The following is a 12375-nucleotide window of genomic DNA, read 5'->3' on the forward strand; positions in this document are numbered from 1 at the left end:
GGTGCCTTCCCCTGCTGGGACTCTTCCTTTAGGGTTTCCCCAGGCGCATGGGCCTCTTGGGGCTGGTGCCCTTGGCCCATGTAGGCCAAGGCGCGCCCCCTACAGCCCATGTGCCCCCCCGGGGCAGGTGGCCCCACCCGGTGGGCCCCCGGGACCCTTCCGGTGGTCCCGGTACAATACCGATGACCCCGAAACTTGTCCCGATGGCCGAAACAGGACTTCCTATATATAAATCTTTACCTCCGGACCATTCCGGAACTCCTCGTGACGTCCGGGATCTCATCCGAGACTCCGAACAACATTCGGTAACCACATACAAGCTTCCTTTATAACCCTAGCGTCATCGAACCTTAAGTGTGTAGACCCTACGGGTTCGGGAGACATGCAGACATGACCGAGACGTTCTCCGGTCAATAACCAACAGCGGGATCTGGATACCCATGTTGGCTCCCATATGTTCCACAATGATCTCATCGGATGAACCACGATGTCAAGGACTCAATCGATCCCGTATACAATTCCCTTTGTCTAGCGGTATTTTACTTGCCCGAGATTCGATCGTCGGTATACCGATACCTTGTTCAATCTCGTTACCGGCAAGTCACTTTACTCGTTCCGTAACACATCATCCCGTGATCAACTCCTTGGTCACATTGCGCATATGATGATGTCCTACCGAGTGGGCCCAGAGATACCTCTCCGTTTACACGGAGTGACAAATCCCAGTCTCGATCCGCATAAAACAATAGATACTTTCGGAGATACCTGTAGTGCACCTTTATAGTCACCCAATTACGTTGTGACGTTTGATGCACCCAAAGCACTCCTACGGTATCCAGGAGTTACACGATCTCATGGTCAAAGGAAGAGATACTTGACATTGGCAAAGCTCTAGCAAACGAACTACACGATCTTTGTGCTATGCTTAGGATTGGGTCTTGTCCATCACATCATTCTCCTAATGATGTGATCCCGTTATCAACGACATCCAATGTCCATAGCCAGGAAACCATGACTATCTGTTGATCACAACGAGCTAGTCAACTAGAGGCTCACTAGGGACATATTGTGGTCTATGTATTCACACGTGTATTACGATTTCCGGATAATACAGTTATAGCATGAATAAAAGACAATTATCATGAACAAGGAAATATAATAATAATACTTTTATTATTGCCTCTAGGGCATATTTCCAACATGCATAACAACTTTCAGACCTTTCAAGTAGGTTGCTAATTCAGCTAGGGACTTGCGGAATTCTATAGGCTCTGCAAGCCGAAAGATGATCTCACCAATGCTATCTCACAACACCATTCCAGCGCCCGCCTCTCCAATAGTTGTGATGTACGATTCGTCAACATTAAGCTTCATGCCACCTTGGCCTGGGGGTTGCCAGACTAGGTCGCCGCCACATGTGAAACTGGCCCTGGCCGGCTTGCGTTAACATCTAACACCATTTTACCTTTCACAAGATCATCTGATGGGTACTGCTTGATAGCAAGCAAAGGTGCGTCATAGCTGAGCAAAAATCTGCATGTTGCTTCGATAGGGAGAGGCTTCTTATCATGGACTATTTCATTACGTACATGCCATGAGCGCCATAGGACCATCAGTAATCGCATGCAGTGAATGTCGCCTTGATCATGCAACACGTCGAAGAGCCATTCAACATCAGTATTCTGAATTTCGGCTATGTTCGGCAAGTTCCATTGTTTCGCCATAGCACGCTAAAGCCTAAAGATTCACCGCTCGAGGGCACCTATAGAATACATGAAGTGTATCATCTAGTTCCATCACACAGAGCGGACACGAGTCAGTAGGCTCCAGCGTTCGGGTATTATTATTAGCCCAAGTGGCCAACGAGTTTGATACGAACTTCCACGCAAATATACACAGCTTTGGTGGAGCGGGGCACCTCCATATAAGTGCCCAGACGGCACGTCGCCCGTCCGGTGCCCTGCTCGCTGCGACAAATGATGGCAACAAAAATAAGGACAATCATAGTCAAGGTTTCACACATGGGAATTGCGAGGTTGGCCGGCCTATATACGTTACGTCGTCCTTGGTTTGCGAGCCTTCTTAAGTGTTTTTTGTCTGTTTTTACCCGTTTTTGAATCTTTTCAGATGTTCCTGAATCTGTTTTGTTTAGTTTTTCTTACTGTGCTTTTGTTTTTATCTTTTCCTTTTCTAAGAAAATCAAAAATTGCAAAACATGTTAAATATGTTTTAAAAATGTTTGGACTTTCAGAAATTGTTCAGGTTCAAAAATTTTGTCTGTGTTTATAAAAATTGTTCAAAAGGGGTTCAAAAAATTAAAAGAATATTCAGAAAACGGGTTTAAAACATTTCACACGGAGAGCGTGGTGCCGCCACGATCCACGCAACTTCAGCCTCCTTGGCTCTAGAAAAAGAATTTCAGCCCCCTCGGCCATTCGTTTGGGCCATCGCGGTTGTCGTCGCTCGCCATTTCGCACGGACGATAGATAGGCTTGCGTGCGCGCGAGTTGGTGGCGTCGTCTTGGGCTCGTGCTCACCACGGACGGATTTCAAGCGGAAAAAGTCCAAAATGAACCTTGAATTAGTAGATGAAAGATAAATCGAACCCTGAACTTTAAATCCCGAAAATTAGCATTCTGAACTTATCAATCCCGATCTATTTTGGACCCTAGACCTATTTGGGGCACCGGGAATATAACAATCACGGCCGATAAGGTACTACTCTCACTGACGAGTATTTGGGCCGGCTCACTACTTGCGTTTTGCAGAGATGAAAAAATGTTCGTGTTTTAAAATTGTGTATTTTTCTAAAATGTTCGTCCTTTCGATCATAAAAAAATACGTGCATTTCAAAATATGTACAGTAATTTAAAAATGTTCCTGTTTTCGATTTTCTATCACAAATTGAAAAATAGTGTTTTCGAAAATTGTTCAGAATTTTTTTAAAATATAGCGCAAGTATTTTGGACGTCATGAGAAAAAAATTTAACCTATAAGATTTTTCCAATCTTGAACTGTTTTTGAAAGTTTGAACATTTCAAAATGTGAACATTATCTGAAAGATGAAAAAAAAAACTAGGAGGAACCATAGCAAACATTTGTTGAAAAACTAGGAGCTACTGTAGCAGAAAGTATTTAAGACATGCTGGCCTGAACAATTTTTTGTACTGCGAACATTGTTTAAAAATTCTGAATAATTTTTCAAAAAATTGATTGTATTAAAACACAATCAATTTTTAAAAAGTGAACACTATTTTGGACATAAATATTTTAAACTAAAAACAGGTACGAATTCCGAAACCTGAACAATTTTTTAAAAATGTTTATACAATGTAAAAAAATGTTATTGTCATTAAGTATATGTTAAACGTGTAGTTTGCAAAATGTTGTTGTGTCACATTGTTCAAAAAAAGTTTTTGGAATTTCGTAAATTATTTTCTTTTAAAAATATTCTGTATTTCAAACTGTTCACAGTTTTTCCAAGAAAATGTTTCATAATTTTTCCAAAAACAATTCATATATGAACGATACGATAAAAAATATCGGATCAATTGCATCCTTCAGTTGCGTTGGCTAGGTGCGGCCACCACTCCCGAGGTTACTAGTTTGAATCCTGTCAGGCACATTACGTACTGCTAGTATTTTTTATCGCTCCTGATACGAGACAAGTGGGTTCGCAGAAAACGAAAAATGAAAAACAGAACAGAGCGAGTGCCCAAGCAACTGCGTTGATGGGCTGGACCGATTTATCCTAGTATCCAGTCAGTCAAGTAGCTTTTTCTCCAAAAAAAAAAAACAAGTCAGTCATGTATCCTTGCCACATCAGCGAGTATAGCAGCTAAACACCCTCAAGAAAATAGACCGGGAGCGGAGAATTCGGTGTGCTGATATTCGGGATTACAAGTTCAGGATTTGATTTAGCTTTCCTCTATAAGTTCAAGGTTTATTTTAGACTTTCTTCATTTCAAACCGGCCGAAAGAAACAAAACCATGGATTTTAAATCCATCTGTGTGTGTGGACGGGCTGCCGTGCCGTCCTAAATAAAACTCCGCGGCCCCCACTATGCATCTTGTGTCCTTCTGACACGCACGGATGAATCAATCAATGCCAACTCATCAAAGCATTTCCCCACATCAATCCGCAATTAATCGTCGCCATAAATAAGGAGAAATAATACATGTATACAATCTCGCGCTGTACCACGTACATGTACTTACTACTACCACGGTACGTGGTACGCCAGTTGTGCCTACAGCGAGCACAGGACGAAGAAATGGCGTCCTGCCGTCCACCGCCGGCCCACAAGCCAGCCTTACTCGCCCGGCCCCCACGTGGCCCTCACGTGCCGAGTTTGAACCAGCTCCAACCCAACGGCTCTCTCCTCCCCCTCCCCACTCACCTCAGTCATCACCGATCAGGCACCTGATCCCGATTCCCGACACATCAGCCAACATTGCTCCGTAGACTGTATTAGTACTAGGTTCGCCGGCGGCGTTCGCGGATCGATGGCGGCGTTCACGGAGGAGGAGAGGGCGGTGGACGACGCGCTGGGCTACCCCAAGGCCTACGCCAGGCTCTGCCGCGCCGCCGGCAGCGGCGGCGGCGCGCTCGGCCTGCCCTACGCCCACGGCCCGCCCGGCGCCTTCCTCCCCTACGTCCTCCAGCCCCACGAGGTACGTACCTGCCTGCCTTCTCTCCCGCAGATCCCGCTCGCCCTTCTCTCCTCCCCGCTTCCACGCCGCGTCGTGTGTCATGATCTGATCTGCTGCGTGCAGGCGCTGCGGGCCAAGGACCTGAACGAGACGTTCCCGGTGGTGGACGCGGAGGCGGCGCCCACCGCCAACCCGCGCGGCTTCGCCAACCTGCTCTGGAAGCAGCTCCACCACCTCGGCAACGCCGGCTTCGACCCGGCGCTCTTCCGCGTCGACGCATACGGGAACGTCCTCTACCTCCACGCCGACGCCGCCTCGCCCCTCGCCTGGGACGTCCACCACTGGTTCCCCTGCGCCAGTAAGAAGAATTTTACATGTTCTGAATTTACCACATGGTTCTAAGTTCTGACGAACGGTGGATGGATGCTTGGTCTTCGTCGATCTGCAGGGGGAGGGAGGACGGTTCCGAGCAACCTGCGGATCATGCAGCTGCAGGCGTCCAGGAAGAAGCACAACAAGCTCGAGTTCCTCGTCCCGTGGTGGGATCTGCAGCTCGGAATTTCCGTCAACCAGTTCCTCTCCATCTTCGCCTCCAAGAACACCGACTTCAGGAACAGAGCATTCGCGTTCCTCTTCGCCGATGGGGCCAACGAGGAGCTGAGCTCGCTGCAGGCGGTGGAGGCGCACGCGTTCCCGCACCATTTCGCCGACATGAAGAAGAAACTAGGCCTCGCGCCTGCCGCCATTGTCTCCGCCAGGGGCTCCGACAACTCGGTGCTCAAATCCATTGACGCCAACAGACCAGTGAGGTCCAATTACCCTTTGATCGGTATGCGCTTGTCAGAGAACTTACTTATTGAATTAATTTCCTCGTTTTTGCAACATCTTCATATGAGCTATGGATGATGCTGGGACTGCTTTTCCTGTAGCTGCAAAGAAGTTCTCCGGCGAAAAGGACGAGAACGTGGCGGCAGCCCACGGCCATGGTGGTAACTCGATGATGAAAGAGAACAACAACCCAGATGTCGACGGCTACATCAGCAATCCTTACTTGTCCATAGCCATGGCTAGGGACTCGCTGAGGCAGAGGGAAGAGGCGAAGAAGAAGCAAGCTGAGCTCACTGAACTGGAGAAGGAGGCGGCGGAGATGCAGCAGAAGAATGAGGAGGAGAGGGTAGCCATCCAGGACCTGGAGGCCCAACTGATCAAGAGGCGTCGGCGGGTAGAGAAGTGCCGTCGCTTGGCAGACGCCCAGGCCAACTACAAGACAGTGCTCGAGAAGATGATCAGAGACGCCATGCACCAGTAAGAATGATCCTATAAAACCAAGAGCTACTAGTTTCTTTGCAGAATCTTGATTAACTGGTGCTAATTTTTCATTGTGGTGCAAAATGCAGGAGTGTTGTGTACAAGGAACAGCTCAGGCTGAACCAGACTGCAACCAGTACTCTGATGGCGAGACTGGAGGCCCAGAGAGCAATGTGTGACTCATCTGAAACCGAGCTCCGCAAGAAGTACCAGCACAGAGATGATCTGGAGAGGCAGGTGAAGCCATTCATCGATCAAGCAAGGAAGAGGTACCGGGTCGACGATGAAATCCCAGAGGAAAGGCACTGTGAGAGTTTCAGGTACTTGCCAGAAAGAGTATCGAGGAGCAGCCCTCTGAAACAGGAACTGAGGGTTTTCTTGGAGGAGGCTCAGAGGACTTCAGATGCATACAACATTTCCCTGGAGGGGGGAGAGATTGGAGAAGGGACTTCAACAATGAGTTATGTCAACACTGAACAACCTTCCAAGGTCATAAGCTTCCCAAGAAGGTCCATCTCCACCGATGAAAACATGAGTTACACTGAAAGAGGAAGAGCGTCAGTAAGGGAAAAACTAGAACAATCGGCGATCAGAGAGCGGCGTCGTAGCAGGGGAAGGGAAAGAAAGGAGAGCATGGTCTCAAGGGGTGTTGGTACACCTATCAAGTCAAGAGATGGTAAGGGCAAGGCAGCCATGCTTGAGTCCGAGACCGAAAGATCTCATCATGCAAGCCAGACAGTCTCATTTCCAAGGACCCCCTCGGTTCCACCAAGTCCTCCATATAGAGCAACCGGCGTGTACGGGACGCCGAGGTACCACACAGAGCAGTCACTACCAGTGCAAAAGGATGATGAAATGCTTCATCCTCGACGTGTTGCCAGAGCAGAAGACAATGAAAACATGAACTACAGAGGCAAGGGACATGTTGATAAGTGGCTTCATATGCTCATGGAGGACCAACAAGAAGAAGGAAATGAAGTGGCATACCGTTCCTCGGAAGATCACAATGCCGCCGAGGAGAACGGTTCGGATGATGAGCAGGAAATCCAAAGTAGAATCGGTGACGAAGACGAGAGCTGCAGGAATGAGATCACTGAATGTGTTGATGAGATCACTGAATGTGTTGACGCGATCGTCGACGTTGGTGGTGAGGATGCTGCTACTCACCATGGCACTCCAAGATGCAGGGATAGCTTTGACATCAAGGAGGAGAAAGTGGAAAGGAAGATCTGGTTCCTGAGGTCGGACAGCGGTAGGGGTTTCCGGTCCCTCCCATCCTCTCCTTCCAAGATCCTGGGAATGAGAAGAGGCTCAGACTGTGCAGGCAGGAAACCTAAGGTGGGTGGCGACGATGATCGTAGATACGGCTATGAGGATTTGGTTTCTACGAGCAGCAGCAAGTTCCTCAGCAAATGCAAGCAGGCGATCAAGAAAGCGGTACACAAATGAGGCAATCTCAGCCCTGTGTTTATTCTTTTCCATGTGGTGTTTGTTACATTTGTCTGAAGTGCTATTATTTGTTTCTGTAGCTGAATAAGTTAGTGATGCATAGCTTGCAGACTACTACTGTCTGAGGTTCTGCCTGTGAAACATTTGTGGTTAGTTTAGTGATCACATTGGTGTGTGTGTGTGTACAACTATTTGTTGATCTGTGAAAAAAGGATAGTACCCAATTCTTACATTATAAGTATGTTTCTGTGAGTGAGGCATAGTCCGAAGCTCTGTTTCGAAAAGGTTTGAAGAACTCTGTCAGTAATCTCTGAAACATTTCTAGCAAGTGATCTGCAGCAATCAGATTGGACTTGTAAACATTACCACAGTACTATTTCATGATTTGTGAAGAAAGAGAGACTTATAAACTGTTAAATTCATATAGTTCTTGATCTATTAGTACCAAATTAGAAACTGTAATTCTGTAACCAAAGGAGAGACAAATTAAGAAGAACTCTTGTAAACATTGAGCGCCGCCGCGGGCTTCAGATTCCTCTCATGACATGGACTTGCGCCACTTGGGGGTCCGCCGCGTCGGCGTCGGCGTCGCCGTGGCCATGCCCCTGCCCTTCTTCCCGCTCGCCGGCGTCCGCCGCTCCATGCCGCTCTCCGAGTCCTCGATCCTCGCGACGTCGCCGCCGCCGCCGAACCAGAGCGTGCTCCACTTGAACCCGCCGACGCCGCCGCGGCGCCTCCTCTCCGAGCCCAGCCTCTCCACCTGCTCCTGCAGCGCGCTGCACTGCACCTGCAGCCCAGACGCGTCACCGTAAGCGCGCCTGATGAGAGCTGCCATAGGAGTTGGAAAACGCCCAACGAACGAACCTGGAGCCTGGCGACGTCCTCGCGCAGGCGGCGCATCTCCTGGTGCTGCGCCAGGGCCTCGCGCTTGGAGGGGCAGCGGCCGCTGCCGGAGTGGAGGTCCAGCGCCGCCGCCGGGCTGCAGGGGACCCTGGTGCCGCTGAAGGAGGCGCCCAGGTCGGCCAGGCGGTTCAGCTTGCCGTGCTCCGAGAAGAGCACCTGCATCACGGAGCGCACCGGCAGCCGGTCGTTCTGGACGGCGTGCGCCGCCGCCTCCGCCGACAGCTTCCGGGCGTCGATCAGCCTCCACAGCGACTTCCGCTCCTCTTTCCCGGCGCCTGGATGTGCCTGGTACATCAGTCGAAATTGGAAATGAACAACCTTTTGTCATCCGGTTTGCAGGAAATTCTGAACGAAGTAACACGCTACATTCAGATCCATAGACCACCCAACGGCAACTGCAAGCACCGGAATAAACGGAAGGCATGTCATCGTTGCGGCCCCTCCATCATCGGAGTCAAACAAGCCTTGTTGTAGATAGTCGACAAGTCACTGTACTAATTAAGAACTCAAAGGAGTAGCACTAAAATAACAATAGTCGTTGATGAACATAAGCATAAAAAATCAAACTTATAGACACACAAATGCAGACGAAGAAAACCCAATCTAAGCAAATCCACCGAAGACCAACACCGACTGAATCAGACGATACCGTCGTTGGAGACACATGTTTCATCGATGGACCAACGCGACGGGAGTGCTAGGCGAAAAGAACCATATTTCATCTTCAGAGAGTCATTGCAGTCTCATCTTTCTGAGTAAAACACCAACCCTAACCAAACTAAAAAAAACAACAAGAAGAAAAAAAACAAAGCCTTTCCGCCGCCAAGGGTCCATCGCCACCTCCTGGTCCTAAGACCACAGGAGATGAGGCAAAATTGCCGCCGCCGCCGGGAGACAGGGAACCATGTCGCATGTTCGCTTCGAGTCGCCAACAGTCTGATTTTGCTAGAAAGTTTGATTATTTGGCACACATTTGCCCCCACCACTTTGATAATTTCTCTGTAGAAGGATTGGTGGGGCCCCGGATACCCTCCACTGACACAATATAGGGCAAATTATCAAACACCTGAATAATGTGAATGGTCCAAATGACGTGGAGTATGTGATCTCGATCTCCAGTGATCCATGATGAATAGTAAATTTCAAAAAATATTTTAAAAATTCAAAAAAAAAACTGCTTTTTGACAAGAAGCATTGTTTTATGTCTACATGCATGCAAAATTTCATGATGAAATTGCTTTTGTGGAGGTGTGGACAAAAAAATTGATGTTCCAAAATAGTGTTTATGCAAGCACTTTGGAACATCAATTTTGTTTTCTTGCCCACACCTTCACAAATACAATTTCACCATGAAAAACTGCATGCATGTAGAAAAAACATCATTGTTTTTTATTCAGATTTTAAATTCATTTTTTTTACTATTTTTATGAATTTTACCGTTCATTCCGGATCACTGGAGCTTGGGATCACATGAGTACTTTCGTTGATCCAAAGCCCTAAGTTTTGCATGGTACACACAAGGAACGGACTATATGTAGGTCCTCTGGAAAAAAAATCATTGTAAGTGGATTTTGCCCTAGTGGTTGGATAGAAATTGAACTAGTGTGCACTCTTCTTCCTGCTCTAGCCCAACCCCTCAGGGGTTATTTGGATTGCAGGAATTTAGGAACGTAGAAATAGAAAAAAAAAACGTAGGATTGAGATGCCACGTCCAATGAATTCCAACATGATTTTAAATCACATGAATTTTATAAGATGTATCTTCGGATGGTGCAAGGAAATGAACGCAAGAATTGTGGAGAATTGAGGCGTTAGAGTAAAGAGAGATAAACCTGATGTAATATAAATTCAGAAGAGCCACCAACTAAGCGTTTACCTCCAGTTAAAAGACCGAGAAAACTTGAAATGCCAACATAGAACTGAGCATGCTTTATATATAGTCCAAAAAGTGAACATGAACATCTTTTGTTTGATACTAATTTTGCACGCGAATCCGTCCTGTGCAGAGCGCAGCAATGCCAAAGTTTGTGATGGATGTTATGACAGGGACAACACTATAAAACTGCACCGAACAATGGAGCAGCAGATGACACCCACTTTGATTTGTCGGGATGCATTTCGATCCGAAAAGCTCTGAACTTGTGATACGCATGCGGCAATGCCCATGAAACTAAAAGATGAATCATGTCTGCTATGGCAGCTACGTATATATGGCTGTAAATATCTACAGAACATGCTCTGGCCGTCTCTGCAAGATCCCCAGCCTGACAACTTCGTCCGCACATTATGAGATGAATCCGAAGGGAATATTGTACGGTGAGTGTGAGCACTGAAGTTGCTACTGCTCGGGAAAACAAAGGACAAACAGTGGCTTGGATGAGAACAAAAGGGCACCGGACTATAGACAAGAGGGATTAATTAGATACGAGCCTATTCCCGTGCGTGACAACAGGTAACATTTTGTTGTCTAGCAGTCGGAGCTCCCGTGACCAAACACACCAACAGACATGGGAAGACATAGTAACTCCGGCTGATGATAAGGCGTTTTCAGTTTGGTTTTATGACAAAATCTCCTGGTGTCTGCGACAGATGAATGCGGACGAGGATGTAAAACAGTGTTTTCAATTGTGCGTACTTGCGCCATTCTCCCCCTTTCTGGTTTCCTGCCACATGTGATGTGTATACTTTGCATGCATATGATAAATGATGTTTGGTTCTCACAGTTTGACATCGTAAAGTTGGGTTATTTACCATATCAGTAAACTTTTTGTTTTTGCTAGTACAGCTGGTGCGGCGGTCAAACGCAAGAACACATGCAGTGCTACGCGCCTCGCAAGTTTTCACGCAGTCTTCTGGCAGTTGACCAAAAGTACAAAGCGCAACATCGTAGAAAGATAAAAATGGAAACGGAGTGAAGCATGCATGCATGGTCACCTTGAGGTAGGTGTCGACGGCGCGGTAGAGCGCGTCGTCGGCCGCGCGCGCGTGGGCGGGCACGGCGCGGGCGAGCTCCTCCAGCTCGGCGGGCCGCAGCTCAGCCTCCAGCGCCGCCTCCGCCAGGTACGCGTCCACCAGCTTCGCCACCCTCGCGCCGGCCCCGCCGCCGGCGCCCTTGCCGCCCTCCTTGAGGAACCCGCGCACCAGCCGCAGCACCAGCGGCACGTCCAGCAGCGTCGACCCGCCCGGCGCGTGCCCGAACGCCGGTATCATCACGGCCGCCAGCGTCGCCTGGTCCAGCCGCCGCGCCGCGCGGGACTCCAGATCCCGCAGCAGCGCCGCGTCCGCGCCCACCATGCTCCCCGCCCGGAGCAGCTTCAGCAGGAAGTCGCACGTGATGCCGTCGTCCGCGGCCGCGCCGTTGGGCGGGTCCGGCGGGAGCGCGGCGACCAGGGTCTCCAGGAGCAGGCGCTTCTTGAGCCACGTGGCCGTGGGGCTCTCCGGGGGCAGGAAGCGGCCGGACGCGGACGTGGCCACGTCCGGGAGCCACTTGGCGGCGTAGTGGGACAGCACGCTCGGGAGCAGGTCGGGGCGGGGCTTGGACTTCACGGCGGCGACGGTGCGCGCGAAGCTCTCCACGTCGTTGACGCACGTGTCGTCCACGCATGCCAGAACCCATGGCTCCGAGGAGGAGCGCGCGTGGTCGGCGGCTGCCGCCGCGGTGCCGCGAGCGCGCGGCGACGGGGTCCTGGGGCTGTGGCTCTGAGACGACGACTTCATGGCGGGGCAGGGCGGCGCGAGCTCGGAGCTCAACTACTTCAGCTGCTTCAAGTTCACGGTGCGTGCATCGGAGTATGGACCGAAGAGCAGGCGAGGCTGTGGGCGAGAGATGGCGACGCCCACCTTTGGAGCTGCGTGTCGTACTATGTCATATGTGGCTGCCCATGATAATCGGGGGCTGTGTTTTCCGAGTAAAATTCATGGTGGTTGTACGTAGCACTACGTGCAAGCTACTGTCCATCAATCTCCGGTCCAGGTCCAACAGTAGCATGTGCGTCATCTGTCCTTGTTGGGCATGATCTACTGCTGGGTGTATGCATATGTTCAGCGCCGTTTGTACAGTAT

General features: G+C 49.4%; 2 protein-coding genes across 2 annotated transcripts; one reads left to right on the forward strand and one right to left on the reverse strand.

The window, feature by feature from the left end:
• Positions 1-4387: 4387 nt before the first annotated feature.
• On the forward strand, positions 4388-7685 carry LOC119275226. Its single transcript, XM_037556031.1, has 5 exons — positions 4388-4674; positions 4777-5011; positions 5102-5482; positions 5583-5958; positions 6051-7685. The coding sequence occupies exons 1-5, from the start codon at positions 4507-4509 to the stop codon at positions 7408-7410; spliced, it is 2520 nt and encodes an 839-aa protein (XP_037411928.1). The 5' UTR covers positions 4388-4506; the 3' UTR covers positions 7411-7685.
• A 9-nt stretch (positions 7686-7694) lies between these two features.
• On the reverse strand, positions 7695-12175 carry LOC119275227 (coleoptile phototropism protein 1-like). Its single transcript, XM_037556032.1, has 3 exons — positions 11248-12175; positions 8275-8598; positions 7695-8197 (listed from the first exon to the last, which is right to left on the reverse strand). Exons 1-3 carry the CDS (start codon positions 12028-12030, stop codon positions 7949-7951), a joined length of 1356 nt encoding a protein of 451 aa, XP_037411929.1. The 5' UTR covers positions 12031-12175; the 3' UTR covers positions 7695-7948.
• Positions 12176-12375: the final 200 nt, after the last annotated feature.

The sequence above is a fragment of the Triticum dicoccoides genome, chromosome 3B (genome assembly GCF_002162155.2).
Source record: "Triticum dicoccoides isolate Atlit2015 ecotype Zavitan chromosome 3B, WEW_v2.0, whole genome shotgun sequence".
Lineage (NCBI taxonomy): Eukaryota > Viridiplantae > Streptophyta > Magnoliopsida > Poales > Poaceae > Triticum > Triticum dicoccoides.